The sequence below is a fragment of the Nasonia vitripennis genome (genome assembly GCF_009193385.2).
Source record: "Nasonia vitripennis strain AsymCx chromosome 4 unlocalized genomic scaffold, Nvit_psr_1.1 chr4_random0006, whole genome shotgun sequence".
Classification (NCBI taxonomy): domain Eukaryota; kingdom Metazoa; phylum Arthropoda; class Insecta; order Hymenoptera; family Pteromalidae; genus Nasonia; species Nasonia vitripennis.
The window spans coordinates 815,734-843,384 of NW_022279641.1; the positions used below are offsets into that span (position 1 = coordinate 815,734).

A 27,651-nucleotide genomic window follows, 5' to 3' on the forward strand; every position below is an offset into this window, starting at 1 on the left:
TTTCGAAAATGTCCGTGCAGATGATTCTGTGCGTGTGTGTGTGTACGTATCCCTGGTAGAAATGTCAACGGTTCAATGGCTTAGCAATGGCTTATTTAACCAATAACGCCAATGAACCGCTTAGAAAACCGCTAAATGACCGCTTACTGCAATATAAGCTTATGCACAGCTCCTTGCAGTTAATTCGCTTAAATTCACCGATGCCAAGACAAATATGAAATTCTTATCTTATGTACTTGAAACCACAATGAATATTTGAATGGGTTCTTTTTTAGTTTAGTCTTGTTGAACAAGGCATTTTGCACTATTTAGTTTGCTAATACAAACAATTTCTATTTATTTTATTTGATTAGACAGCATGGCATTATGAAATAACAGTTCATGACTTGGTACGGTCAAGTGAAATGAAGTGCAGTGCATGCGTATCATACAAACCTTGTTCAGATAGTAGAATAGGACTATATTAAATGTAAAATATTGAAATATTAATAAAATTAAATTGATTCATTTAGCTGGTGATTATCCTAACCTCGTAAACTCAAATTAGCCTTCGGCAGACATCTTGGAAACTTAGCGGTTCCTAAACCACATTTTTTGTTAAATTTTAGCTTGGCAACCGTTAAAACAGTTAGCTAAGCCTAAAGGTCTTAGCAAATTCGAACCGTTAATTTTCTACCAGGAATGATGCTGGAACCACGAGACCGATCATAATAAAATTTGTCGCCTCCTACGAAGACTAGCACTCAAATCCGCCGTCATGACTAGCACAACACAAAAAGTACAACAATAAATGTTTATAAAAAATTATTGTATTTGTGAAAACAATTTTAAATTCGGTAAAAAGTTGTAAATTATGTGTATTTAAAAATGTTCATTAGACATTTTCGCTAAAATCGGGAAATTTTTATAGAAATTCGTTGTTTATAGTTTGAGTTGTGCTAGTGTCTCGCGTACGTCAAATAACTTGTACTACTTTTATGACGGGAAATTTGAACAGTGCTACTCTTCATAGGGAGCGATGATATGTTTTCTGATTCTGACTTTAGGAACATTTTTTATTATGAGTCTGACTATTTTAAGCCACATTATAGCCATTTTTCATTTTTACGCCCCTGGATACTGTATATTTGAACAATATTTTATTTATGGGTAACAATAAATTTTATTGGAGGAAGCTACGTGCCAATGAATTGGCAGCGATTTTTTTCTGATTCGACAAATTCCGCAGTAGTATGTTTGATAAATAGTACGTTTTATCGTACAATAGCTAAGTTAAAAATAAATGTTGCTACAATGTTTGCGAATCGATGTTAGGGATCCTATCGCACGACAGAATCATGTTTGTTAATTATTTAAATATAGTTAATATATTACGTTACTGATCTTCGCATTTCTGTATAAAGTTACAAATTTTATGTCGTTGCTATCGACGAAGACTAGCACATCTCAAATTACCGACGAAAACTAGCAGATTTTATACAAAAAATCAAATTTCTTTTAAGCATATAATTTCAGCTCAATCCAGCTTTTTTTCATACACATTCATTAACTTTCAATAATTTTTCGATTTTGAAAAATTAAAAAACTCGTTACCTCTAATTAGTTTTTTTAAAAGATTTTCATGTTTGATGGCTGTAAACATGTATATATTTATCTTAAAAACACGTTTCTTGATAATGAATTATAAAGATGAGATGATAATCTGCTGACGATTGTGTTGAAACGTTAGCTGATTATTGCTTGATAATAATCAAAATCGTTGCATCAATGAAATATTTTGACGATCGTAAATAAACTACTTACCAGCTGGCAATAAGCTGATGTGTCGTCAGCATGACTACCAGTCAATTATATATCACTTGATAATTGATATTCGAACTATTTCAGTAACCTACCTAGAAAAAAAAGTCTACCGAAATTTCTTTGTAGCATAAAGTAATTTCTGCAGAGAGTACTGAATTTTCTGTGGAATTATCTGCAGATTTTTCTCGAGTGAGTCTAGCAAGCATTCGATGCAGTCGACAAACCGGTTATTTCTGTTATTGATTAAAACTTAAAACAGCAATCTATAATCCGCTGACACCGTTATGAGGGCATCTACGTTTCTACCGATAAATGAGGTAGAGTATAACAGCATCCAGGTACACTGCACTCGAGTAACGAACGCTTGCGATTCAAGGCTCACACTAAAAACCACTTATCCGCGTAGGAAAACGAAAAGTTGCAAAAACAAAAAAAAACGCTGCCAAGTCATTGGCACTTAGCTTCCTCCTATTCTGCTAATGGATGATAATTACATGGGACAATCACCTCATCCTTTATTGAATTAAATATTCGCATTCTTCTTCTTAGAAAAATGTTCAATTACGTAATAGTATATTACTTATTGCTTTGCTCGATCGGGAACGATCTACTTTACTCGTATCGTACACTTTTCTATAAAACTTTTGCAAACATCGTGCACATGAATTTTTGTGCAATGTGCTATTAAAAAAAATATAGTTGGTGAAATGAAAAATAACTTCTTTTCCCCACTTCAGAATTCAAAAATGGATAAACATGCCAAATTTTGTAGACATTCATATTCTCGAATCGAAAATATTGCGGTATACATACACTCACACACACACACACACACACACACACACACACACACACATCCATACGGACATTTTTTAAAAACACGTTATTTGAACTGTACAAACCTCAGAATGTATTTCTAACCTATTTTAGAGAGACTCGAAAATTTTACTATTACAAAGCTTCCTCTAGGAGGAAGCAAAACCGTATAACAAGCTTAAAAGCGCGCAACCTTTTGCGCTTACTATCAACAGCCTGTCAAGCGCCTCGATAATCTAATCTAATCTCTCGCGCTTAATGCACATAATGTTGCCCCCTAGCCCAGAGCTATGTGAAGGGTTTCCTGGGCCACGTACATCCATCTCCCGCGTCACAAACACGCCGCGCGAGCTTCGATATCTTCTCGTGTTCGCCGTCGCAACGCAGCTTTAAACCATTCTCTCTCTCTCTGGACTCGCCACAGTGTCTCCCCTCGCATCACATGCAAATCGGCCGGTCTCATTGTTACACAATGTATTACAATATAATCTAGGTTAAATTGCGCGCATTATGCGTACGCGCGAGAAATGCACTCGTAAGTTTGATATATCAAAGCCAAAAAGGCGTGCACACACACGCGGTGCTGACTTTTATCACTGGGTGAGCTTTAAAGCTCGCTCGTAAACTCTTGGCGGAACGGCCGAAAAGAAGGAGCGTTCCGATCGTCGAAATTGCACGCTTTCCGATCTAACGCGTCGCTGATGATACGTCGCGAAATGGACTCATCTTCCGGCCGGCAATAATATTTGGCTTAACTGTCCGGACGCACGCGTTGCGCGTTAATCGACGCGCAATAGCCGCGGCCGTTGCACTCTAAATTGGCTTGAGATTCTTTCCGATCGATAATCGCCGTGTGTGTTTGCGCGGTATGGCTATTTACACAGTTAGCGCGAAAAAAGAGATTTGCTTGCGGCTCCGCGCATCACGTGACATCAGCATTGATTCGAATAACCGACGCCTGATTAATTATACAGAGCTATACGCGCAAGGATAACGCACTCGTCAACGTCGCCCAAGGCTATCCTCGATGCTCCGTCGTGTCGTGCACCGACTATTGATGCGCTGATTCGATTGCGGCGATCGTCGCTTTCTCTCTGTCTCTCGGTTCAAAGGGCTCGGATATAATCAAATTACAATAAAGACCGTTTCCGCGTTCCCCTTTTAGCGCGGCGGCGCAGCGGGACTCGGCTCTCGTCTCTCTGCAATATTATCCCGGAATTCTCAGACTTACAAAGGAGAGCGCAGCCCCAAAGTCCCCGGAAAGTTCACTCCGCAATTATATGCCAGTCTAATTATTTCGCTATGCTGCAGAGAGTAGATTGGATTACGTCTGCGACGTTGTGTCGCGCGGATACCACAGCCCATGTTTCAGGTAAGAAGGCCTGCCTGGCGTTTTCATATCTGACTCGGCTAGACTCGCGTGTACTGCACTGCGTATCCATATTATTCGCGGTAGCTTAATGGGCCAATATGCAGCGGCCGGAAATGAAGTCCGCGGAAGAGTTGATCCCGTTGCCTTTTCCATTCAACCGACTCGACCAAAGTTCTTTTCTAGTGTATTTTCACTTGCTGAATCCGAATTTTTCAGGGCGAAGCGTCAAAAAAATGGCAGATTATTTGTTACAAATGAATTTCCGGAATAACGTTTTTCCGATTCTTTGTAGAAGTATAAAAGTAATTCAATTTTTCGTAAAATGCAACGTTTCTCTTTGAAAAAAAGATTAAAGTTTTGAAAACTCAACGGTTTTTCCACTTTTCCAATTCATGAATTTTCGAAACTATGATGTGAATATTTGTGAAAAAATGCATTAGAAAAACCTTGGCAGAGTCGGTCGTATTGAAAAGCTGCTGCTTCATTGACAAACACATCAGCGTTATCAGCTTCTTATCAGTACATTGAGTATAGTTTTCCCCGAGATGCGTCTATAGGCCAATCGAACTACCTATATACATTCAGAACCTCGGGGCCTGGAAATCAAAGTCAAATCAGTCGCGCGCGTGCGAGCTAGACTTGCGACCGTTATTATATAATTATATAGCGTATATGTGCTTCCCTCTCTCTCACTGCACTATTTCGTTCGTCCAGAGGCGCAAAGCTGGAGAGGGGCGAGGAGGAGAGCGGAGATTGAGTTGAAGCCATTACTCTCTGTGCTCGTAACGTTCAACTGCAGGCTGTTTGCGAGCCTGCGTTTCATAGGCTGCCAGATGCTACGTGGCCCCGACATATCAACGCGAGCGAGCGAGCGAGCGAGAGAGAGAGAGAGAGAGAGAGAGAGAGAGAGAGAGAGAGAGAGAGAGAGAGAGGGTTATTCCTAGTGCGAGTTGTACAGGTATCGCCCACTTGCACGTCGCTCGTGGAAATCCCGTATTATATTCATTGCGGAATTACAGGCGTGAAAGAGCCAACTGCTGCTGCTGCCGTTGCGAGAGAGCACGCGCTCGGGACATCTGATTCTTTTTTGGTGCTGACAAAAGGTGAGGATTGACTTTATTGAGTACATCGTATTATTAGATTTACTATAAAGACGTATACAGCGTGTTGCATTATCATTTATTAACCACAACGCGAAGCAGAATACTGGTAAGAACTCTCTGAAAGTTTGTATTGGTCATTTTCGTTACTGAACTATATGAGGTATCAACAGAGTTGAAACTATGCAGCTGTGCATGTCTCGTCTGCAGATTGAACACGACTGTTTCGGAGGGAAGACTATAGCCGTCCGAAACGGTATTAAGAATGTCAGCAAGATATCAGCGACCCGCTTAACAGTGTTAAATTGATCAAAGGAGAGCACGGGAACGAAAATAATTCCATGAATAATTCGGGAATCGATAAACTTTTGATTGATCGAACAGTAATAAACTGATTCATGCAGGTCTACTTTGTTATATACGTCCTCTACAAAAAATGCCTAAAAAGCCGGAATATTCATTTTTTTTTAATTTTCGCATTTTTTACGAATTTTACTCCATTTTAAATTGCTAATAACTTATAATAGAGGCGGATATTTTCAACAATTTTTTTTTAACTGAAAATTTCGGGCTCAGGTGTCCATTGAACCCGAAAAAATGTTGCTCAGTCAGGTAATACATTACCTAGCGCGTAATATAGACTGATTTTTGGCAATTGGTAATTAGCCTGTAACTTTTTTTGGCATATGCGTTTCGACTTGATACGCTTTTTCATTACATATTATAAGCCCTAACGAAAATACTTTGTCCGGTGAGTGTGCTCTCAAAAATTCAAGACTTGGGTTTATATTTATATATTTATTTATATTTATATATTTGTATAATTAATAAGACTTGTTAATTTAATAGAATAATTTTATTCTTTAGAGAATCAAATTTTTTGTACAAGTTTTCTTTTGCTATTTAAAGGAACATATATTTGACGGATATACTTATTGCAGAGATCATTATGATTCATAAAATATACTATTTGCAAACTCTATTTGAGAAAGCAATGTGCTAAGTCAAATTAATTATTCTCTCGTATTCTAGGAAAAAATAAGCATTAATTGGTCACAGTGGATACAGTTTTTCATGCTTATCCAACAAGTGCGTACGGAAAATTGAATAAATCCACAATCATTCCAAATCAAATAGACATGGTGAATCACCTCTTTTTTCAAATCTTCTTATACACAAAGTACTCGTTATGATTTATTCTTCAAATAATACTGATACATTTTATAATTTGTCCAGTATCAAGTTCAGAACACCAAGTTTACCATTGAAAACAATATCATAAAAGGCGTGGAAGAGCCATGCCCGATAAAAAATAAAAGCAATTTCGGTCAGGTTCTTTTCGATTCAATCTCTGAATATGGAAACCGAGTAGCACGGGTAGTGTACTTTCGTGCTATCAAAATTTGCCATACACCTATTTAAGTATAATGGAAATTTGAATCCAACTTATGAAACGTTTCAGATCCAAGTTGAAACGGGAGAGCAAAGATCTTACAAAGACATCAAAGATCGCAGTGTCCGGTGTGCTTTGTGGTTAAAAAAGCAGGAGATAGGTGCCGAAGATATTGTTGTTGTGTGTACAGACAATCAATTGGATGCGTGTATTCCAACTGTGGCTGCTGTATATGTAGGCGCAGCTCTCAACGGTTGGGTTCACGATTATGGTTTAGGTGAATCATGCAAATCTTTCCTAAACATCAACAAATGTTGCAGAAAATTTGTTCGTTCATCTATAATTGATTTCTAATCTATTTATTCTAGAACAATATCGATATTACATGAACTTTCTTCGACCGAAAGTAATTTTCTCTTGCCAAGCTTCGGTGAGTTTGGTCCAAGAAGCAGCAAAATTGGAAAATGTCGCTACGAAAATAATCGTATATGGTAAACACACTGACTTAGAATCCTTGTCGGATATTATGAGTCAACAATCAGAGAATGAAGTTCACAAATTTCGACCAGAAGAAAAATTTCACCCTCTGGATCCAGCGGTCATAATGTTCTCTTCTGGATCATCTGGTACCCCAAAAGCTGTAGTTTTGGGTTATGGTCCTTTATTAGAAAATATACTGAGTTTTTGTCCGACTGATCGTGTGGTGGCTTTATATTATTCTTCCCTTATGTGGATCAGTGGAGTGGCTTTGACTTTTAACTTTCTATTGACTGGCTCAACAGTTATCGTCCACGAGAACTTTAGTCCAAGAGAGACCTTTAAAATTATCGAAGAGTACGAGGTATGCATCTCACTATGTATTACAATGAAATAGTGTAATGTAAGGCAAGGGCTTAAAGCGAACTTTTATAGAGCGAATGTGGAGTTTGCACACGAGATTTAGAAGCATAGTTTTAGCGACATATGTATATAGATTTGCGCATTTGTAATAAGCATAAAGCTTGTGTATGATTTTTGAAGTTTTAAATTATAAAATTTTTAAAAGTTGTAATACTTTAATAGTAATGAATAAGCGCCAAAATTCATACGTGAATTAAAAAAAATATGGTGTGCATCAAGATCGTAAAGAAGGCTTTTTGACCTTATGATACTCGTATTCAGCTCGCAAACACCATCGGCTCGACTACTTTTTTATTTAGTAGTGCTGCAAACTTCACATTCGGTCTGAGAAAGCCCATCCACATCCTTAGTATATAATAAACTACTAACTTAGGCAGGTATGACTCAGTACAAATTTAAGCATTTCCTTCATTTTTACGCAATAACAGATCAATTGGACATTTTTGTCTCCGCTTGCATTAACACGTTGCTACAAAGAAAATATTTTGTCCGACTATAAATTACTGTCTCTAAAAACGATATTAACAGGAAGTGCGCCGTTAAATTCCACGGTTTATCGAGCTTTTAAAGACAGGTATCCCCATGTAACCATTGTGTTTGCCTACGGTAAATAATAATTACTCACAAATTTGCATTGCTTTACTTAATATAAAGTATAATGTTCAGTAAATAGCATTTTTTGTCTACAGGGCTTAGTGAATTGGGCTCTCTTGCCACATATAATTTAGGCCAAAGCGTCAATTCTATTGGCTTCATTAGACCAAATAGACAGCTGAAGGTAGTAGACGTGACAACGAGAAAACCTTTTGGTCCTAATGAAGAAGGTGAACTCTGCCTGAAATCAGTAGGGATGATGATTGGTTATTATAAAAATCCCATTGATACTAGTAAGATAATCGACGAAGAAGGTGAGCTGTAATTCAAGCGTGAGCTGCTTATCGAACGATGTGAAAATTAATCATGCGATCGCATAAATCAGGATGGCTGCACACTGGAGATCTTGGATACTACAACGAGGACGGAGAAATTTTCTTCGTAGAAAGAATTAAAGAACTCATGAGATGGCGTAGTAGTAATGTATATCCAATCGAATTCGAAAGATTACTTTTGGAACATCCCGGAGTGTCCGAAGTTGCAGTGGTACCCGTTCCTGACGATGTTGATGGAGATCGACCAATGGCTTTTGTGAAAAAATACCCCGGAACAGAGGTACTCTAGAAAGAATTCATAAACCATGTTTCGAAATGAAATATAGGTACTAAGATGACATGTCTTTTTCAAGGTAAACGAGGAAGAACTCATCGAGCTAAGTTCCGCGGTAGGTAAAGGCCTGAAACTCTGGGGTGGCGTTAAGTTTGTAGATGAACTACCTCGCTCTGTATCGGGCAAAGTTCTCAGGCACAAATTAAAGGAACTAGCTAAAACGTACAAAAAGGAGTTGTGAATCAAAGTACGTTGTCACGGATGAGCCGAGGGCTCTCCGATGACCGGGTCTGGTATCCGCAGCCCGAGAGTTCTCAGAGTCTGCACTTCTGCACGTGGGATCGCTCTCCGTCGGGTAGCGTTGACGGAGCAGCTGGCAGTATTATGATACGTGTCTATAAACCTATATAAAAATAGCCTATACAATTAAAAAAAAAATCACGCAAATTTATAGTAATTTGAACGTTACAAAGTGAGTAAATTAACCTGATGAGTGCAGTCATTTTTGATATTTCAGACAATTTCAGTAACGTGAAAATATCATTGAAATAGGTTATTAGTAATGTTTGTACCGTTTAAAAATATTTGAATTGGAGAAATTATTTTATGGTTATAAACCCTTAATTAATTTTACCGAAAAATAAATATACTGAACCACTAAACGCAGCATTGGTATAATTTTTACATTAAATAATTATTATAAGTACTTAAATTATATACGGCTCAAATAAAACTACTAAGAACCAGTAATGCATAGTAAGACAAATATTATCATCAAAGCACGTTAAGATTTACTAATTGATAGACGCCTAAGCAATCTTTATAAACAGATTTCTGAAATGTAAAATGTTATCAAGTGAAAGTAAAGTATCTCATAGTTGTGTGAAAAGTATAAAGCTCTATATATTTTTTTTTTACATAGCATTTGGAACTCGAAAGTTCATCGCCTCATCTACGCAAGCCTTCCACGCTGCCCTATCTTGTGTCAACCCCACCCAAGATGCACCTCTCCGATCGACACCCACCCGTCCTATTTCTACTAGATCCGCTTTTACGTTGTCCTCCCATCTACGTCTAGGTCTACCTAGAGGTCGCGTTACCATCGGCCTGCCCTTCATGACACGCGCTGCCGTACGGTCGTCTCCCATTCTCGCTACGTGCCCTGCCCATCCCAATCTGCGCGATTTTATTATTCTGTTAATATTTGGTGACGCGTACAGATTGTGTAACTCATCATTGTGTAGTCTCCTCCATTCCCCGGTTTCCTCATCTTTCTGCGGCCCGTATATTTTTCGCAAGACTTTATTTTCAAATACCCTAAAACGGTTGTCCGCCTGCTTAGTGAGAGCCCACGTTTCGCACCCGTACAGAACCACCGGCAGTATTATTGTCCTGTATATTCTTATTTTAACGTTTTTAGACAACCGTCTCGACTTAAGTAAATTACTATCATTTATGGTCGTACCCAGATACCTGAATTCGCTAACCTTTTCAAAAGTAAAATTCCCGACTCTGAGATCTTCCTCCCCTCTGCAGATGGCTAGCTTATCCACAATCATGTACTTTGTTTTTGATTCACTCACTTCTAACCCTGTATACTCCACCGCTTTTATGAGGATTTCCGCGTTTCTTGCTACCGTTTCCCTACAATCCCCCAGTATATCCCAATCATCTGCGTAGCCTAGTATCTGCATTGTTCCATTAAGCGTTGCGCCCATCTGGCTAATCTGCATTTTTCTAACGGCATACTCTAACGTTAAGTTGAACAGCACCGTAGAGAGCCCATCCCCTTGTTTTAAACCATCGCGTATCATGAAGGGTTCTGATACATTACCGCCTACTCGGACCTTTCCCGTGCTTCCGTTCAGACATATTTGAATTAATCTCACGAGTTTTTTTCGGTACACCGAGAAGTACTAGAATTTGATACATTTTGCTTCGATTAATAGAGTCGTACGCTTTTTTAAAATCTATAAATAGTTGGTGTATGGTTTCGCAAAATTCCCACTTTTTCTCTAACAACTGTCTTATGGTAAACATTTGATCGCTCGTCGATCTGTTGCGCCGAAATCCGCACTGATAATCTCCTACTATATCTTCCGCGAATGGAGTGAGTCTAGCTTGTATTATGTTTGACAGAACTTTGTAGCACGTTGCTAAAAGTGAAATACCCCTATAGTTATTGCAGTCTGTCTTATCCCCCTTTTTAAAAATCGGTATAATGATAGATTCCTTCCAATTTTCGGGTATTGTTTCATTTTTCCAGATGGCACATACTAGTTTATAGATTTTGAAAGTGAGCTGGACGCCCCCATATTTGAGTAACTCAGCTGGTATAGAGTCATTTCCCGCGGCTTTATTGTTTTTTAGTTTTTTAATCGCGGCCTCTACTTCTTGGTAGCTCGGTTCCTCCACGTAGGGTTCAGCAGTGTAAATTTCGTCCCCTAATTCTTCGCTATTTTCGTGCACGTTTAATAATTTATCGAAATAATTTTTCCACAGCGACAGTAATTCGTTGTCATTTGTTACGAGGTCCCCGTTTTCGTCCTTCATCAATTGCGCTCTACTCCTAAAACCCTTTCTGATGGCGTTAATCCCTCTGTACATTTCGCGGGGGTTATTTTCCTTACTGTTAGTTTCTATTCTCCTAGTAAGATTCTTTTGATACTCACGCTTCTTATTTCTGTAGATCGCGCTCGTCTGCTTCCGTACGTTAGAATACTCTTCTACGGTCCTATCGCTTCTATTTTGTAAGCTATCTAATTTAGCCTTTTTGCGCCTTTCAAACCAGAGTTCGCACTTTTCGTCAAACCATGGTTTGCTCTTTGGCTTTTTCTTTTTACCCAGTACTTTGTTCGCGGCCTCTTTTACCGTTTTTTCGATGTCACCCCATAAGCTATTCGGTTCGTCATTCCCCTCCGGCGATGTGTTCGTGTTGTTTGCTTCTTCAAGTGCCTGAAACCTGTTATTAATTTCTATCTGGTACCTAATTCGCTCTGTTCTATCTCGTAGTTTCTCAATATCGAAGCTTTCTACCTTGTTTGCTCGCTTACTATTTTGATTCGCTACTAGTGTAGCTCTTAATTTGGCTACTACTAGGAAGTGGTCCGAGTCGCTATCTGCCCCTCTGTAAGCCCTTACGTCAAGAACATTAGTATGACGCCTTTTTTCAATGAGGAAATGATCAATTTGGTTCTGTGTGGCCCCGTCCGGCGATGTCCACGTTGCCTTGTGTATGTTCTTGTGCTTAAAACACGTAGTTTTGATTATAAGATCTTTTGCTGCCGCGAAATTTATGACCCTAATACCGTTATCATTGCTGGCTTCGTGCAGGCTTTCCTTACCTATAGTAGGCCTAAACATTTCCTCCCTACCTATTTTAGCATTGAAATCGCCTAATACTATTCTTGTGTCGTAAGACGCGAACTGGTCGATTACCTGCTCTAAAGTTTCGTAATAGAGATCCTTAGCTTCTTCTTTTTTGTTCTCCGTAGGACAGTGTACATTAATAAATACATATCTATACCATTTCCCTTCGATAATGATGTACGAGAGCCTATCATTGACGGATTTGAAACTTTTAACCGAATGTATGATGCTTTTGCTTACGAGAAATCCGGTGCCTAGAGATCCCCCACTCCCGGCCCCATACAGGTACGTGAAGTTACCCGATGCTAGTACTCCGCCATCTGGCCACCGCGATTCCTGTATTGCTACCAAATCTAGATTGTACCAATCAGCTTACTTTACGAGTTCTTTAAACGCACCTGCTCTGTATAGACTGCGAACATTCCAAGTTCCGACCCTTAAGTCCCTTTTGGTTCGGATTTGATTTTTTTGAGCCATGATGTTATGTTAAACCCGCGCGCTTCGGATCCTGTTCCGATCGCAGGTGAGTCCACCGTTCTAGAGGTGATAACCCCCATACCTCTCTAGAACTAAGTATGAGAGCTTTCCGACTTTGACGAGGACAGTGTCAATTCGTCGTCAGACACACTACGGTTTCATTCTCGCATCCTAACGCCCCCCTGCAAGGCAGCGCGCCTTCGCTGGCATCGTTACCGCGTAAGACCAGGTGACGAATCATTCTACATATCCCCTTTCGGGGCAGTTGTCATCGCTCCCGCATCCTCCTCGGCAGCAGGATTTTTGCCCATTTTTGTAATGTGTGAGGAAAGAGATGAGAGATAAGAGATAATGTGAAGTGTTTTTGTTGTTGTGGTGCTTGCGTAGCGTTTCTAGATGAATGCGTTCGACAGTGTGGGCTCATCACACCCATGCCTGTTCCTATCGGCTGTCCGCGGCTGCTTATTCAATTTATTCGTAGCTAACCTCTTTCTCAGGGGCTGTTCCTCTATCCGCAACCTAAGGACGCGCTGTGTAGTGGTGATAGGCACCCACCCGTCCGATCTGGACGACAACGCCCAAGACCCGCTTAGGGTAGCGGCATTGTAACAGAAAGCTCTATATATAAGGTAATTAATTAGAAACATTTTGTTGTCGTTGTATGTATTGTATTTTGTTGTATAAAATGTCAATAAGAACGTAATAAAAATCAATAAGCAATTAAATATAAATCCGCACGCAATATGTAAATAATTTTGTACATATATTGAAATATGAATTTGCAATGTTCAAGTCGATACATCTATGCTCGAATTTTTCTTGGTATATATTTTGAGTTAATTTTTCTTAATAGAGATACGCCCAATATGGAACTACATAGTGAATTTGACTATAACTTTCGATTAGCTCAGTGATAATTGCTCAACCTGAAAGATTTTCTTGCATTTATAGAGGCTTATGAAGTTCTGTGCGGTAGGGCTATTAATTTTCCAAAATAACCAAATGGGAAAAACCAAACCGTAAAAGCTAATTTTTTTGGATATCGAAAAAGTGTAGCTCAGTATCAGACGCCGTTGATATTTACGATAATTACGATATGTATGCATTGTAAAGCGTAAAAATTATTTTTCGTTTGAGCCGGTTGACGCTTGTTTGTCATGGAATTTATTAATATTTTCAAAATTCATTAAAATCGATCGCAGTTTCTCTTCGAGCTTCCCTTAAGGCATTTCCAGACTAAGAAATGTTTTTTAAAGCTATTGTAAGCGTTTGAAAGTCTTACATTCAAAAATCACTACTGTGGCAATTCTATATGCTAAAACAGGTTTCATACTGGGAAAACATGTCTCGGTCCATACTGGGAAAAAGTGCCTTGAGGTTATACCGCGGAACGGTCAAACTCCACCTCTACGGTGGTAAAAGTTATTAAACTTGCTTAATATTTATCTGCCAAGAAGCAGAAATTATCTTTTGACAGCTTCAAAAAAAAAATGCGAAAATAATATTTTCTCAATCAACTTTTTCCCTCTTGCTCGAGCAACACGGCCTCGGAGTATGGCTTTCAAAATATGACTCAGAAGCTTGAAACTGTTGCGTCCCATGCTGGGCGCCGTCCCGCGCTGGGCGCATCTACCCTATATTTCTGTCCTCCAAAATGCAAAATCGAATTAAAACCAGAACTTGAGTCAATTACGTACTGAGACAAAAGCTAGCGACTTACGTGATTAATATCCACCCAACTATAAGATGAACCCTATATTTATATAGGTATTGGGCATTCATCCATTTATACGTAAACTGTTATAATACAGGGATGGAAATAAGACAATAAATTATACATTTTCGCAATAATAATGTTGCAGAAATATTCACGATACAACTATAATTATAAACCATGTACCCGTATTCTTTCAATCTATACTAATCGGGATTAGACCGGTATCAATAAAACAATATTATTATTCTCGAATCATATTGCGCTCAACTTTATACGCATTCTGTGAAATTCTGTTTGACAAGATAACGAAGGATCCCGAGGTAGATACGGTATATTTCCGGTATATATCCAAGCTACAAGCGGTAAATTTGATTTTCCTCCTCGTCGCAGCTCCATATATATAATAATACACATCGCTCGCCCGCGCGCGCACTCTATCAATACCGACGTAATCTAATTTAACGGTAAATAGTGTCCCGTCGTTCCCTCCAGACGTACAACAATGCCATCGTCTTCCGCGCTGTCCAATATAGCGTGAGCCCAGTCATCGTCGGCAAAGCAGACAGCGTCGACTTATAGTTGCCTTATCCATTGACGCGCGGGGAGCATCGTCGCGCACGCGCTCGATGATGAGGTACGTTCTATTTCACTCAGCAGGTGGACTTGATTAACAGCGAGCTAATTTTGAAAAAATACATCAGCCATCGTCGCTTGTAAAACTACATCGTAGAGTCATTCAGTTGCTTATAATTTCGCATAATGAAGCCTTGATATGGTTAACTCAACTATACAGCATTGATGATTATACGTTGTTGACCCGATAAGCACGCTTTGAAAAAAAAGCATTCCTAAAGAATTTTCGAATGTCCGCATTAAATAAAGACTTATAGTATTAAAAAAGTATTCATAAAGTATTCTTAATGAACAAAATTATCAAATACAAAATCCTATTAATCAGAAGCAAAGTATTTCGAAGTAGTAAAAGTATTCATAAAGTATTCTTTATGAATGAACATATAAAAGAAAAATCGCTGATTTTCGTAAAACACCTTACTCTTCGTGACTTTTTGCTATTTTCAAGCCTAGACAACTTTTTACCCAGGCAACCATTTTTAACTCGCCAGCCCTTAAATTAAAGCTCTCTTCTGATACTTCGATCCTAGCAATACAAATTTTTGGATTACACCTTCAGATACTGATTGGGTAAAGTTGAACCATGGTTAATTTTCGTTTATTTTTCCCATGTTAAATTCCCATAAGAGAATTTAAACTGCCCGGCAAAAAAATAGGTATTTTTTAATCTTGGGAACCCAAGGTTTTTCGGGTTCTGGGTGGCCTAAGGAACCCAAAATAAGTTGGTCTGGTAGGTGTGTCCTCAAATTTCAAATTTGTTCACTCAGACCCCCTGAAGTGTCCGGTTTTCTCTGGATTTGCACATATCATGAATATTAAGAACTAGTGGACTTTCTACAAACTCTCGGTCTCAAAAACCCCACTTTACTTTTATTACTGAATATAATTATATTTTTTTCTGCAATTATTCATTGGTTGCCATTTATTTATTTATTATTAATTAGCCCATAAGTAAATGTAATTCGATTTAGGTAAATGGTTAGCGCACTCAATTGCCGTGCCGAAGTTCAAGGGTTGATTCCCATCACCGTCAAAAACTTTTAATTTCTTGATTATATTTCTTCTAATATATGAATAACATTAATAATACCTATACAACGCGTGTGCGACATTTTAACGAAAATTAAATTCTTTAAAAGCAAGAAATATTTATGATTACTTTATAAATGCTTTATGATTTCTTTAGTGGTAACAACTAATCCATGTTAAATACTAAGGAATACTTGGTCATTACTGTATGACTTCTGTTTTGGCACCAGAGCATCTGCTGCGAAATTTCATTTAAAACATAATAATTCTTTATGAATTATTCTGAAGCGGACATTCGTTAAAACCTGAAGCTATCATTAAGAATTCTACAAAAATACTTATTGAAAAAAGCATTCACTAAGAATTCATTACAGTTTTTATAAAATTTCCCAATGCTGATCGGGGAACACTGCAGACGATGCGAGAGCGCTTTGAGAAAAAAACGCGTCATGTATGCGCCTGGATTTTGAAGTTCAGTATACACGGTCATGCTCGTTATCAATACACACAGGCGGTGATTCATCGCAAAAATCTGTTGAAGATTATTTTTGCTTGCGCCAAGTAGGAGCAGTCCGCGAGCCGACTCGGTGCTAGAAGCATCGCACGAACCCCGAGTTACTGTATACGCTGATAAGGAGTGAGTTATCTCGTACTGGATTCGAATCGTTCACAAATTTTCAAATTTACTCCTTCGATAATAATAGCTAATTTTTTTTTTCCGTAACAGACGTGACGTCCGAAAATGGAAGGCTCACCGTTTATTCCGAGGGCTTCGATTCTCAACAGGGACAGGACTGTGACCAACAAAGTGCTGCTGATCATTTTCTCAGTCCTTTTCGCGATATGGGTCCCCATAGTGATATACGGTACTGTAGATAAGCTCGATTTTATTTACGAAAATCACCTGCGCTCATTGGCCTGACTTTAAATTTTTGTTCAGCTTTCTGCGTGGGAGATGTCTCATCCCTATTCCCCAAAAACTCAAGTCCAAGCATTAAAGCATTCAACGTTACGTCGTACGTACTATGCATTTATTCTCACGCTTTTGCAAAATGTTATAGAATTTATCTAGATAACGTAAACGTTTTTTTCTTCAGATTTTTCATCGTTCTCGGCTACTCGATGCTTGCCGGATCGTTGTCGATCGTACTATTCGTAGCCATGCGGTACATACCAAAATTTTCATACTGCGTATTGTTCACGTTCTGGATGCCCGTTGTGTACTGTACTTTGGCAGCCGTTTACAAGCTCAGTTTGCAGTCCGTGTGGGTAATGATCGGCTCGTACTTGAGCTGCGTCTTTGTGTTTTACCTCCTGCAAACGGAATGGCTTCACTTGCCCGAAGGAATTTTGAAAGAATCTTGCAAGTAATGAGATGACATAAAGTGCATAATTCACCATAAGTGCCATGCATGTTGAATATGTGGATTTTGTTATTTCCAGCGCTGTCATGTTCTTCCCCTCGGCCATTGGATTTTCCATTCTGATCAACTTTGCGGCTCTCTTGGTTCTAGTCCTTACGATAGTTGTAGTATTACTCCTGAAAGACTTAAACACATTTCTCGCCCTCCTGATTCAACTGTTGGACGTTGTTATCGGAATATGGGCGATGTCGGTCATCTTGCTTCTTGGTCTGATGTCCCTAAGCAGCACTTACGCAACCTGGTTTTGGACGGCTAACAAAAATGAAATCCCCAACGCCACCGTCTTGCGTGCTTTCAAATTGAACAGCAAGTAAGCGAAATGACAGTAAACGTGCGTATGGCCAAATGTTAGTTTTTTGTTGACCGTTGATGCGATGACAGGTACCATCTTGGCACGGCAGCTTTTGGCACAACGATAATAGGTCCGGTGTACTCGTTCTACCTGGTGCTAGCTCATGGAATATCCAAATTCATGGACGACTACGACAAAGCTTACATCTTCTTCTTCATCTACAATTTCTTTGACGCCATCGCCTTGAAGTTCACCTTTATCGGTTCCATTGTAAAGTGCGCCATCAACGGCACGAATTACCAGGAATCCGCGACCCGGGCAATCAACGATCTGGAAGAACACCCCAGACGGTGTCTCGTCGTGACGAAGGTGTGTATCTCTGAAAAGGCGCTTTTTGGTCAACTTCAATATTACGAACCGATCGTCATAGGTGTTCGAGTACGTTCTGACGTTCATTGGATGCATACTGGTGCTCTGCGTCGGCTTATCGATCTTCGCCTACGTGAGCATCGACTTCGGTGACATCAGCAGCAGAGGCAATATCGTCTTGTGGGCCATCGTCTTCGGCGGCATGATGTTCGTACTACCCATGTTCTGGACGATTTCGTCGGCTTACTACACAATACTGTTCTGCGTCATCGAAGACCTGGAGATTCACAATGGTACTCAAGAAAGACCCTTTGTCATGAGTCAGAAACTTCACGAAGCTGTCAATCACAACGGACCGCCGGCTTCCTTCCACAGCTGTATGACCTGCTGCGGAGCTATCAATACCGATCAAAGGATCGAATGAAATTTTCAAAACGCTTCTATATAGCTTTAAGTTTAATTTTAGCTCATCAACGATCGATTCGATATAATTACGACACACGCAGCATTTTTTTTTATTCGACGGACAAATAAACGTTTTATATTTCAGAGAAAAACTTCTCCGACGCATGACTTAATCGGTAAAATTACCTGCCGATCGATATCCACGGCGAGGTGCAATAAAGCATACGGAGATAGCGAGAGCAATGTTTATATATACCTTTGACAGAGCTGAGCACTTTGAACGCGCGCACGTAATAAATATCAAACGAAGATATCAGGTAAATTTAGCAGATTAGATTAGATAACGCGCTTACCCAGTAACCCGAGTGAAGACTCGACAGGCGGATGCGCCTCAAACTCATAGACTCGCATCGACAAAAAAGATAAGTCTGGTGCCAATATCATGACTAATGGTCAGTTGTATATAGATACACGAATGGAATACCCATCAAATTTTTATGTATTTTTCGGAGAATAGATAATTCTCAAGAGCCAAGAGGAAGCTGTATCCGTCGGAAGCGTTTATCGCGTATGATTCGTGTTCTGCGAAAATCTGAGTGCAAGTAAAAGAAAAAACAACGAACGGGGTATCCCCGCGTCGTTTAAAAGCTATATAAATAGAGCTGAATCATGGATATTATATTTTTCGCTGTTATATATATTGGGTGATTCTGTCATAACATGTTCAGATAGTGGAGTCCAAGTCTGAAAAATACTTGAGCGAGCGAAAAAAGATAATTATTAAAACAATCATTAAATTGGTGTAAAATTGTGACGATAAATGCCCGGAAAATACTTATACCGATACATTGGAAAGATCTATCAATATACTTCTGACTCAAACTGTCTCTGTTTCATCCCGTATAACGTAATTATGCGCCATACTTTCTTATTATTGTTATCGACGAGTTTCTATTTTTTATGCATTTACTGATCTGCCAGCTTTATTAGTTCACGAGTAGGTACCCGGGGCTAAAATTGATTTTTTGTTATGAGATGTAAGACTCAAACCGTACTGGTAAAATATAATTATGAAATAACTGGCAGGCAAAACCTAAAACATTTTCAGTTTCTTGGCGGACGCAGTTTTTAGGGGATGAAACTGAGACTTTGGGTCTTAATCATTGATTTGTCTTAATTACTGCTCTAAAAGTTTTTTAAACACTTAATCCAGGCAAGTTCCAATCGTTTTTAGAACATGTGTACCTACGTACCTTCGATTTTGAGTACACACGAGCGACTTTATGAATGAAAAAATTAACTACGCGACTTTTCTTGCATACCAGCTTAGGTTCCACCGAAGAGCAGTTGGTTGATAATTAAAGATTGATTTTCTCGACAACGTGCTCACTACTTGCACGCCATTTCAAAATCGTAAGAAGAAAAGAGTTCGCGTTGAAAAATCATTACTCATTCGAATGTTCGCGCGTAAAGATGTATAGGTACCAGCGCCATCTGTTCTTTTCCCGCCAAAACCGCGCTGCAGTCGGCAGCTTATTCCCCATCCGATAAATGTACACATATAGGTACAGCGCACCCGCCGCACAGCAGTAAGCAGCAGCTGTAGATCGAGTCGCGCAAGCGAGAGAATAGAAGCCGCCCTCGCAGCTGTCGCTGCTGATGCACACCTGGCTCGGCGGTGTCGAGCGAAAGCAGACGCGCAGCTGCGCGACAGGCCAAGCCGCAACAAAGTGCACAACCTCGGGACACCGCCGCGTCTTCGGCTGTTCGGCCACTCTCGTTCGCGCCCTCGGCCAGATCATCTCGCGCGTTCATCACTCAGTCAAACTGTGCGCGCTCTCGCGGCTTCGGGCATCATCGCCGCGACGACCGAGAGCCGCGCGAGAGTAGGCCGAGAGCTCCCTGCTCTCCTCTCCTCGTCGGTCCTCCCTCTCTCCGACTACTGCGAGTATCGCCGCACCGACAACGCCGAGGACTGCCGAAATGGAGGAGAGCCAGCGATCGGAGACGGTCGCCGTGCTGGCGGACATGTCCGAACAACTGGCGAGTGGGACCGAGGAGCAGAATAGTAAGCAGCATCAGCGCCGGGCTCAGCAAGTTGTCGTCGCGACGACGTCTACTGCTGCGGCGGCCGCCGCTGCCGCTGCGGTGCGCGCCGCGGCGACGACGACGGTCACAGCGGCCGCTGCCGTTCACCCGGTCGCTGTAGCCACCAATGTCGCCGCGGCTGGTCTACCCGTCGGCGTCGGGGTGCCGGTCTCCTTGCCCGTTGGCTCGATCATCGGGGCGACACTGGCCGGGAACGGCACCACCTTCAACGTCATTACCTCCGACCAGCTGCAGGTGAGACCCGATCCGCGGTGAGGAGGTCGTGTTTGATTGTGTGTACGGTGTTGTAGTGAATATACGTGTATACTCGCTGCTTGGGCACATATACTTACATATCATCAGCTGTGCGGGCCTATATGCGGCGGGGTTTGTTTTCGGTGAGGAGCAGACGTTTTTTCGCTTGGTCTGCTACTTTGTTTCAAGTTTTCTTCTTTTAACATTATAGGAATCTAGGCCCTATGGGAAAAAATTCACCATATAAGTTCTGGCTTCAATTTTATAAGCACAAATAAATACTAACAATCCAACTTGAAATACCCAAAGACAATTATATTTCTAATCGATATATTCTCTCGATGCCCAAAGTCTACTCAATCAATTGGCAAATTGACCTTCAAATAGATACTTCTGAATTCTGACTCCGACACTGATGATGATGATGAATAACTTGTGCTTCAGAACTAAATAATTGTCATGGGTGTCAAAATCAGAAGTATTTCAGTTCAGGTCAAATGAACTTTATATATCTTTTCACAATTGCAATTTTGCCAGCTTTTCACAAATGAAATCTATCTGCAAAATATTTATCACTCTCTTCTTGTAAAAATATACTGGAAACCAAAAATACAATGTGCTAAACACGGGCCAAAACAACAACCAAATTTAAATCCTCTAGGTTTCATATTTCTACGTAATATATTAGCAAGTACTCGTATCAAATTCCAAGAGCATTGTAATGATAGACTTAAACTCACTCTGACTTGGATACTGAACTTTTCTTCAAATTTACTTCTCAAACGGAGTCACAATGTCTTAACACTTTTTATTTTTTTAATTTTGACATTTGTGTTTGCAGCTATCAACAGCAGGACAATTCAAACAGATGCTGTGCGTGGACAACAGTTTCCTTTGCGAATCAAAGCAGGACAAAAATGACCCTTTGAGGTGGAACGGAGCTGAATTGAAAGCTACGCACATTGTGATACAGAACAGTTCTAACGATGGAGAAGGCGAACCTATACAGGTTGCTTCGGGAGCATCTAATTCTTTGGCAGGATGCAGTTGGTCAGAGTGTGCTAGTCTAGCAGTTTTGCCTATCAGGTGCAAAAACACAAATGCAGAACTGCACAAAAATAGGTTTGGATCTGGAGGCAGGGGGCGCTGCATAAAATTCGATAACCAATGGTACACACCCAGCGAGTTCGAAGCCCTGTGTGGGAGAGCATCTAGTAAGGACTGGAAGAGGAGTATTCGCTTTGGTGGAAGGAGTCTGCAAACTTTAATCGACGAAAACATTCTTAGGCCTCATGCTACTTCTTGCACCTGCTCAGCTTGCTGCGACGATGACAGTGCTGTAAGTTAAACTTTGTTGTACAAAATCCCTTACTTTTTTTCATAAACTATTCATTGAAATGCGTTCTTTTAGGCTGGTCCCATTCGACTGTTCACGCCATATAAAAGAAGGCGAAGAACGAGAGATCATATCGATGGAGAAGGTCCACCTAGAAAACACAAAGGAGAAAGCTCGCGCGACGGAAGTAACGCTGATGATAGCGACAGTGAACTTATAACTGATAAAGGATGTTGGTCATCATTTGTAGGAACAGACGAGTTAGTAGTACAACATGCCCCAGAACAAGAAAATATAGTTACAAACGTAGTAAACCCAACGGAAAATGGACACAGTGAAAGCAGATATTACAAGCTGGATGAATTGTCAAATAAGCTTATAAAGATTGCCAATGAGTTCAAGAAAGTTGTCGAGGAATACAAAGCAGAAGAGAGCCGGCAACAAAGAAGGGATCAAAATTTAGTGGCACAGTTAAATGTTAACAGAGCCGATGTAATAGAAACTGTTGGTCTGCAACCAGCCTCTGATAGTAAAAAGGTTAGCAAAATATACGAATTGGTTTGTTAATGTGTTATGTAAAAATTGTAAAATATTCTATATTTATTTTCAGTGTGCAAACTGTAACAGAGATGCCTACGCAGAGTGTTCCCTATGTCGTCGTACATCTTATTGTTCGACCTTCTGTCAGCGAAAGGATTGGAATGTTCATCAGGTCGAGTGTGTGCGAGATGCAGCCGAAACCGTTATGCTCATCGTCGAAAGTAGCGCTGATACAACAATAACTGCCGCTCAACAAACGGAGCAATAGCTACTGTTTTTCATGTCCATAAACGAGGAAAATGCTGTTAATGTCAAAGAGAGCAAGTAATTTTCACTTATGTGCAAATGAATTAAGACTGTAAATATTATTCATATCGTTGTTAGAGTAAATTGAAACCTGGTGAAAAAATAAGCATTAGAGAAAGCTTTTGAAATTGTCAGAACCTTTCATATAGTGAATTCACGAATTTAAGTATGATAGAAACAGTCAAGTATTGGCGTTCCAGAAATTTTTAATTTTTTGTTTTTTATTACTCAATCATATGATCATAGACTAAATCATGCGTAAGCGACTCTGATATAAGTTCTTTACTATCGCGTCATTCGTATTGTAATTGCATTTTGGCCCCTTGTCGTACAACATAGTATTGTCTTCGAAATGTGAAGTTTTTTTACCAGGATCATAAAGCAATTTAAAGGCGATCAAGTATCAAAATGTAAATATTTGTACAAATTAGCAAAATCAAATGGGCGACGTGTCAATACATCAACAATACGTATTATAACTAAACAATTTCCACTATTTCTTTTATTTAGTACATCGAATATTTCATACGTGATTCATTGAGTTGTGATCAAAATTTTCTATCAACCACATTGTCATATCTTTCTTCAAAGACTATTTTTTTTTTAAGGAAACGTAAACATGACGTAAAAGTATTGAAATCAAACTTCGGCAAAAATGTTTGAGCGTAATAACTAAGTAAACTTTTATATTTACTTAATTTATAATCGAAATCAGTATATAGCTCTTTACACAAGAATATTCATCGTTTTTATTTAATTTGAAAAAGTATCTGTAAAGTCAAAAACGTCATTATGACAGTTTATGAAATATTTAAATTACAGAAAATTAGAATAAGTTGTACATTTTGATTTTAAATTATTTAATCCACTAGTGATTGTGTGTATACTTATCAAGAGAATGATTAAAATCTTCTTTTAAGAATCAACTCTAAAATATTAAACATAGCAGCATAATGCTCTGATGTAAATATAAATGAAACTTTTTATTTTTTTACATTGCTACGGTAAAATATTGGATGATTTGTAATATCTTTAATTTATTTTTAATCATAAAATTGTAACTCTATCGTCTATTTATTAACTTACAACTATTGATTTGAACATTTTCTCAGAGTTATACATTAATTACGTATAATGATAACAAATAACATGTATTCAATTTCAATGTAATTCATGAATTAATATCAAATTTATATGATAGGTCAATATCAGTTGTCTACGATCTTCAAATATGAAACAAATACCAATACGAAAAATGTTTTGGATGAATTTTATCAGTTGAATGATTAAAAATGAAAAATACAAACGTTTTGTATGCATTTTAGATATATACGTACGAAAAAGGACCATATTTTTTTTGTATATAAATCGTTACTCATCGATAGACTGATTGAAAAATATATCAATTCTAAAAGCATGGTTTCAACATTCAAATACCATAGTCATTTTAGTAATCGTAAATAATACACAAAATGCATAATTAAATGTGCGTAAGGAAACGTATATGCATCATGATTTTGATTTTAACAAAAAATACACGATAATGATTCGTGTATGTTATACACAAATGAATCTATCATCCTCAAATACACATTTTATCAAATGTCTAGTTTAATAAAAAAACTTCAAATATGAAATAAATGCTGTTTCTTTTGCATTTCTTCATCCTTACTTTGTTACCTTACCGCTAACTGTATATTAACTATATACATACCCTGCTGTCCCTGATGCCATACTTATCTATGTATGGTCGGCGCATAAAATTAACTTTTTTATTAATTTATCAAAATATAACTGAACCTATTATTGACGTGCACTTATATATGTATTTCAGGCATAATATAGCACCGATAAGTCAATCAAGGTAAATTTTTTGCACGGAGCGAGGAATAGATATAAATATAACGATATACTCCAATAGGAGACTTCCATTAGCTTTTTTACGTGGAAAATGAAGCGCGATAGAATAATCAAGCGAGCAGCGTCTCGCATAAGTATAGTCGCATCAACGTAGTCATGACTTTCAATCGGACAAGCCTACACTTATAAGTACTATATTACAAAGGCTTTACGCGCCATGTGTAAAGTAGAAAATGTAGGATGAATTAAGTAAATCAGAATAAAATTTTGTTCGGCGATTTCAAATATATAGTATTCTAAAAAAATGTACATTGCGTTGTTAATAATATTCTCGGCCCACATGTACAATCATGCGAGTGCTGCAGTAATAACGAAGGAAGAGTTCAACTCGTCAGTGATAAGTAACGGTTATCCAGCTCCGAGAGAAGAGATCTATGATAATTTCGCAGAGAATACCGGCAATTTTTCGCGCGAAGAAGCGGCTATGCTCATCGCTCAGCTGATACACGAAAGCGGAGGCTTTCAATTTACAAAGCAATTAGGTATACTATATATCTTCTAAAGAACAGGAGTCGCCGCGGAAGATTTATTCAATAATTTTAATATTGATTTGGTGATGTATGCGATCCAATATATTCAGTTTTTGGAGATAAAAAGATATTAAGGAACTAAATTTTGACTACATTTCATACGCAATAAAACATGCTCACGAACTTATAGGCTAACATACAAATGCAATTGATATTGATAAAATGAGGACTACGTACATATATGTGTAGTTATATACCGCCGCTCTCTACTAAGAAGAGTATAGCACATTTCACTTTTCACCGCGAAGACAAGCACGTTTCACGGTTCAAACTAAAACATTTGTAGAATCAGAAAAACTTATGATGATATAATAATTTTCGTATTATCTTTGCATGTGAATGTAATTTTGCACTTAATTGGCGTTTATAAATATCATCAATTGTTCAAACATGAATAAAATTAGCTCCGAAACCACAAGTCTTTTCCTGAAAAGTGCTAGCCTTCGCGGCAGGAAATGAAATGTGCCACTCTCCGTGAGTATTTTGGGACGTCTTCGTTGGGAGCGACGATATGTCCGATATGAATTATTCTCTTAAATTTACTGCAACAATAAAGACATCGGTTTTTAATTGTTTAAGACCTATTATTTACTTTTAAAACTGTTGCAATTGCATTTATTTTCGACGTATAAATGTATGAAAAAAAAAAATTAAATTAAAAGGAAACAATTTTTTTTTTTGCAAAACTTAATAGTTATGTCGAAGGGTATTCAAGTATATCGTTTGATTTATTTTCTTCTATAATCACGCTGTCTTTGACGCTTGATTATTACTCTGAAAGAATAAACAGTTTTATAAATATACATAAACTAATGACAATTTTTCCTGAAAGTCTGCCTAGAAGGTAACCACTGCCTCGGACTGTACGACGATGGTAACGGTCTTCCAAACAGGACCTACTACGGCCGTGGTTTCATCCAATTGACCTGGGCGGCGAACTATAAAGTCGCCTCCGAATGTCTAGGACTGGGAGATAAGCTCCTGAAGGATCCGGACCTCGTGGCTACTGATATCAAGATCAACATGCTGGTGAGCGTTTGGTACTGGAAGGCCAGAGTACAGCCGCTTATCAAGGGCAAAGAGGACAGCTTCGGACTGACGACCAAGGGTATCAACCCCGAGGAGTGCGTCAGAGTCAATAGACTAGCGAAGCGGAGGTACAGGATCTACCTGAAGGTTGCTGACGCTCTGAAGATTGAGAATAAGGCCAAGGAGAATGGATGTTATAATTGACAATGTTGTATAGTAATTTTTTGAATGTATGCGCACCCTCACCAAAAAGGTCTGCAGTTTGGTACCTAAATTTTCTTATACTTTCTGTAGAATTTTTCTTCAGAATTTCTGCACGGATTTAGCCGTACACTTTTTTATAAAGTAGGTATGTACGTGATTATCTATTAGACTTTTAAGATAAATACGATACAATTAGTTTGTAATTAAATTTATAGTTTTATTTATTTATTATTCATAGTTTTTGATGTTGAAGGCTATATTATAATTCAAAATAGTTAAAATTTTGATGAGCTGTAATTCAAATTACCTTGATCGAGTTTGAAACATTAAACGCGTCTTTTATAGATTACATATCGTCGCTTCGTACGAAGACTAGCACAGTTCAAATTTTCAAACGAAAACTAGCGCAACTCACGATTTACTGCGAAGATTAGCACAGTTCAGAAATGTCGCCAAGAGTAGCACAACTCACGTATTTCCCGCGAAGACTAGCACAATTCGCGACTTTTATTACTTAAAATGTGAGTATTTTACGTTTTTATTGGATTATTGGGTTGGTTAAGTTCATGAAAACCTTGGACAAAGACAGACAAACCTCAAAGTTGTAAAAAGTTTCGAAAATTTCTAAAAAAAGGGAACAATTTTAAATTCGGAAAAAGTTGTAAATTGTGAACATTTAAAAATGTTCATCAGGGACAGTTTTGCAAAAATCCGCAAATTTTTATAGAAATTAGTTGATTAAAGTTTGAGTTGTGCTAGTCTTCGCGGGAAATTTTGAGTTGTGCTAGTCTAGCGTGCGTCAAATGAGTTGTGCTACTTATGACGGCAAATTTGAACAGCGCTACTCTTCGTAGGGAGCGACGATATAATACCTAATAAATACGTTTTAAAAAAAAAGTTTTGAAATTAATAGAGGCAGACAGAAGTGCATAACACTTGTGAATCGTAATTGATTTTAATTTTTCAGTTACGTATGTTGCGGAAATGTGGATGCAATATCTAAGTAGCAAAAAATTGTCACGTACTCCAATTGTGAAATGAAAAATATCTAGAGACGAACTTGAACTAGGTGCTTCAAGCAAACCAACTGTAAATCATGTTTTATTTCGTTATAATAGCGAACCCGCATTGTCGTTTTAGA

General features: G+C 38.7%; 4 protein-coding genes across 5 annotated transcripts; all 4 read left to right on the forward strand.

The window, feature by feature from the left end:
* The first annotated feature begins 4,607 nt into the window (after nt 1-4,607).
* Nucleotides 4,608-9,479, forward strand: LOC100113714 (luciferase-like). 2 transcript variants are annotated; one of them, XM_008219733.4, is made up of 10 exons: nt 4,608-4,949; nt 5,011-5,094; nt 6,124-6,233; nt 6,328-6,468; nt 6,554-6,761; nt 6,853-7,325; nt 7,813-7,990; nt 8,074-8,292; nt 8,364-8,593; nt 8,667-9,479. In XM_008219733.4, exons 3-10 carry the CDS (start codon nt 6,231-6,233, stop codon nt 8,826-8,828), a joined length of 1,614 nt encoding a protein of 537 aa, XP_008217955.2. In that variant the 5' UTR covers nt 4,608-4,949; nt 5,011-5,094; nt 6,124-6,230; the 3' UTR covers nt 8,829-9,479. The 2 variants fall into 2 exon arrangements, with proteins under 2 accessions (XP_008217955.2, XP_032457878.1); XM_032601987.1 differs by having other exon boundaries at nt 4,609-5,094.
* Nucleotides 9,480-16,379: 6,900 nt separating this feature from the next.
* LOC100294694 (uncharacterized) lies at nt 16,380-18,454 on the forward strand. The gene is made up of 7 exons (NM_001159851.1): nt 16,380-16,449; nt 16,540-16,678; nt 16,753-16,828; nt 16,910-17,179; nt 17,256-17,546; nt 17,618-17,897; nt 17,959-18,454. Exons 2-7 carry the CDS (start codon nt 16,555-16,557, stop codon nt 18,319-18,321), a joined length of 1,404 nt encoding a protein of 467 aa, NP_001153323.1. The 5' UTR covers nt 16,380-16,449; nt 16,540-16,554; the 3' UTR covers nt 18,322-18,454.
* Nucleotides 18,455-19,897: 1,443 nt separating this feature from the next.
* On the forward strand, nt 19,898-23,801 carry LOC100113688 (deformed epidermal autoregulatory factor 1). Its single transcript, XM_008219730.4, has 4 exons — nt 19,898-20,645; nt 21,487-21,984; nt 22,057-22,518; nt 22,592-23,801. The coding sequence occupies exons 1-4, from the start codon at nt 20,286-20,288 to the stop codon at nt 22,787-22,789; spliced, it is 1,518 nt and encodes a 505-aa protein (XP_008217952.1). The 5' UTR covers nt 19,898-20,285; the 3' UTR covers nt 22,790-23,801.
* A 2,172-nt stretch (nt 23,802-25,973) lies between these two features.
* On the forward strand, nt 25,974-26,677 carry LOC107981302 (endochitinase At2g43610-like). The gene is made up of 2 exons (XM_016986723.2): nt 25,974-25,983; nt 26,110-26,677. The coding sequence occupies exons 1-2, from the start codon at nt 25,974-25,976 to the stop codon at nt 26,508-26,510; spliced, it is 411 nt and encodes a 136-aa protein (XP_016842212.2). The 3' UTR covers nt 26,511-26,677.
* The last annotated feature ends 974 nt before the right edge of the window (nt 26,678-27,651 follow it).

Bases quoted from the DNA above. Each gene is read 5' to 3' on its own strand.
- LOC100294694 (NM_001159851.1), top strand. From the start codon at position 16,555: ATGGAAGGCTCACCGTTTATTCCGAGGGCTTCGATTCTCAACAGGGAC. The intron at 17,180-17,255 runs GTAATGAGATGA...TGTTATTTCCAG, and splicing joins ATTTTGAAAGAATCTTGCAA to CGCTGTCATGTTCTTCCCCT. The intron at 17,898-17,958 runs GTGTGTATCTCT...CGATCGTCATAG, and splicing joins GGTGTCTCGTCGTGACGAAG to GTGTTCGAGTACGTTCTGAC.
- LOC100113688 (XM_008219730.4), top strand. From the start codon at position 20,286: ATGGAGGAGAGCCAGCGATCGGAGACGGTCGCCGTGCTGGCGGACATG. The intron at 20,646-21,486 runs GTGAGACCCGAT...TTGTGTTTGCAG, and splicing joins TTACCTCCGACCAGCTGCAG to CTATCAACAGCAGGACAATT. The intron at 21,985-22,056 runs GTAAGTTAAACT...GCGTTCTTTTAG, and splicing joins GCTGCGACGATGACAGTGCT to GCTGGTCCCATTCGACTGTT.
- LOC100113714 (XM_008219733.4), top strand. The intron at 7,326-7,812 runs GTATGCATCTCA...ACGCAATAACAG, and splicing joins AAATTATCGAAGAGTACGAG to ATCAATTGGACATTTTTGTC. The intron at 7,991-8,073 runs GTAAATAATAAT...TTTTGTCTACAG, and splicing joins AACCATTGTGTTTGCCTACG to GGCTTAGTGAATTGGGCTCT.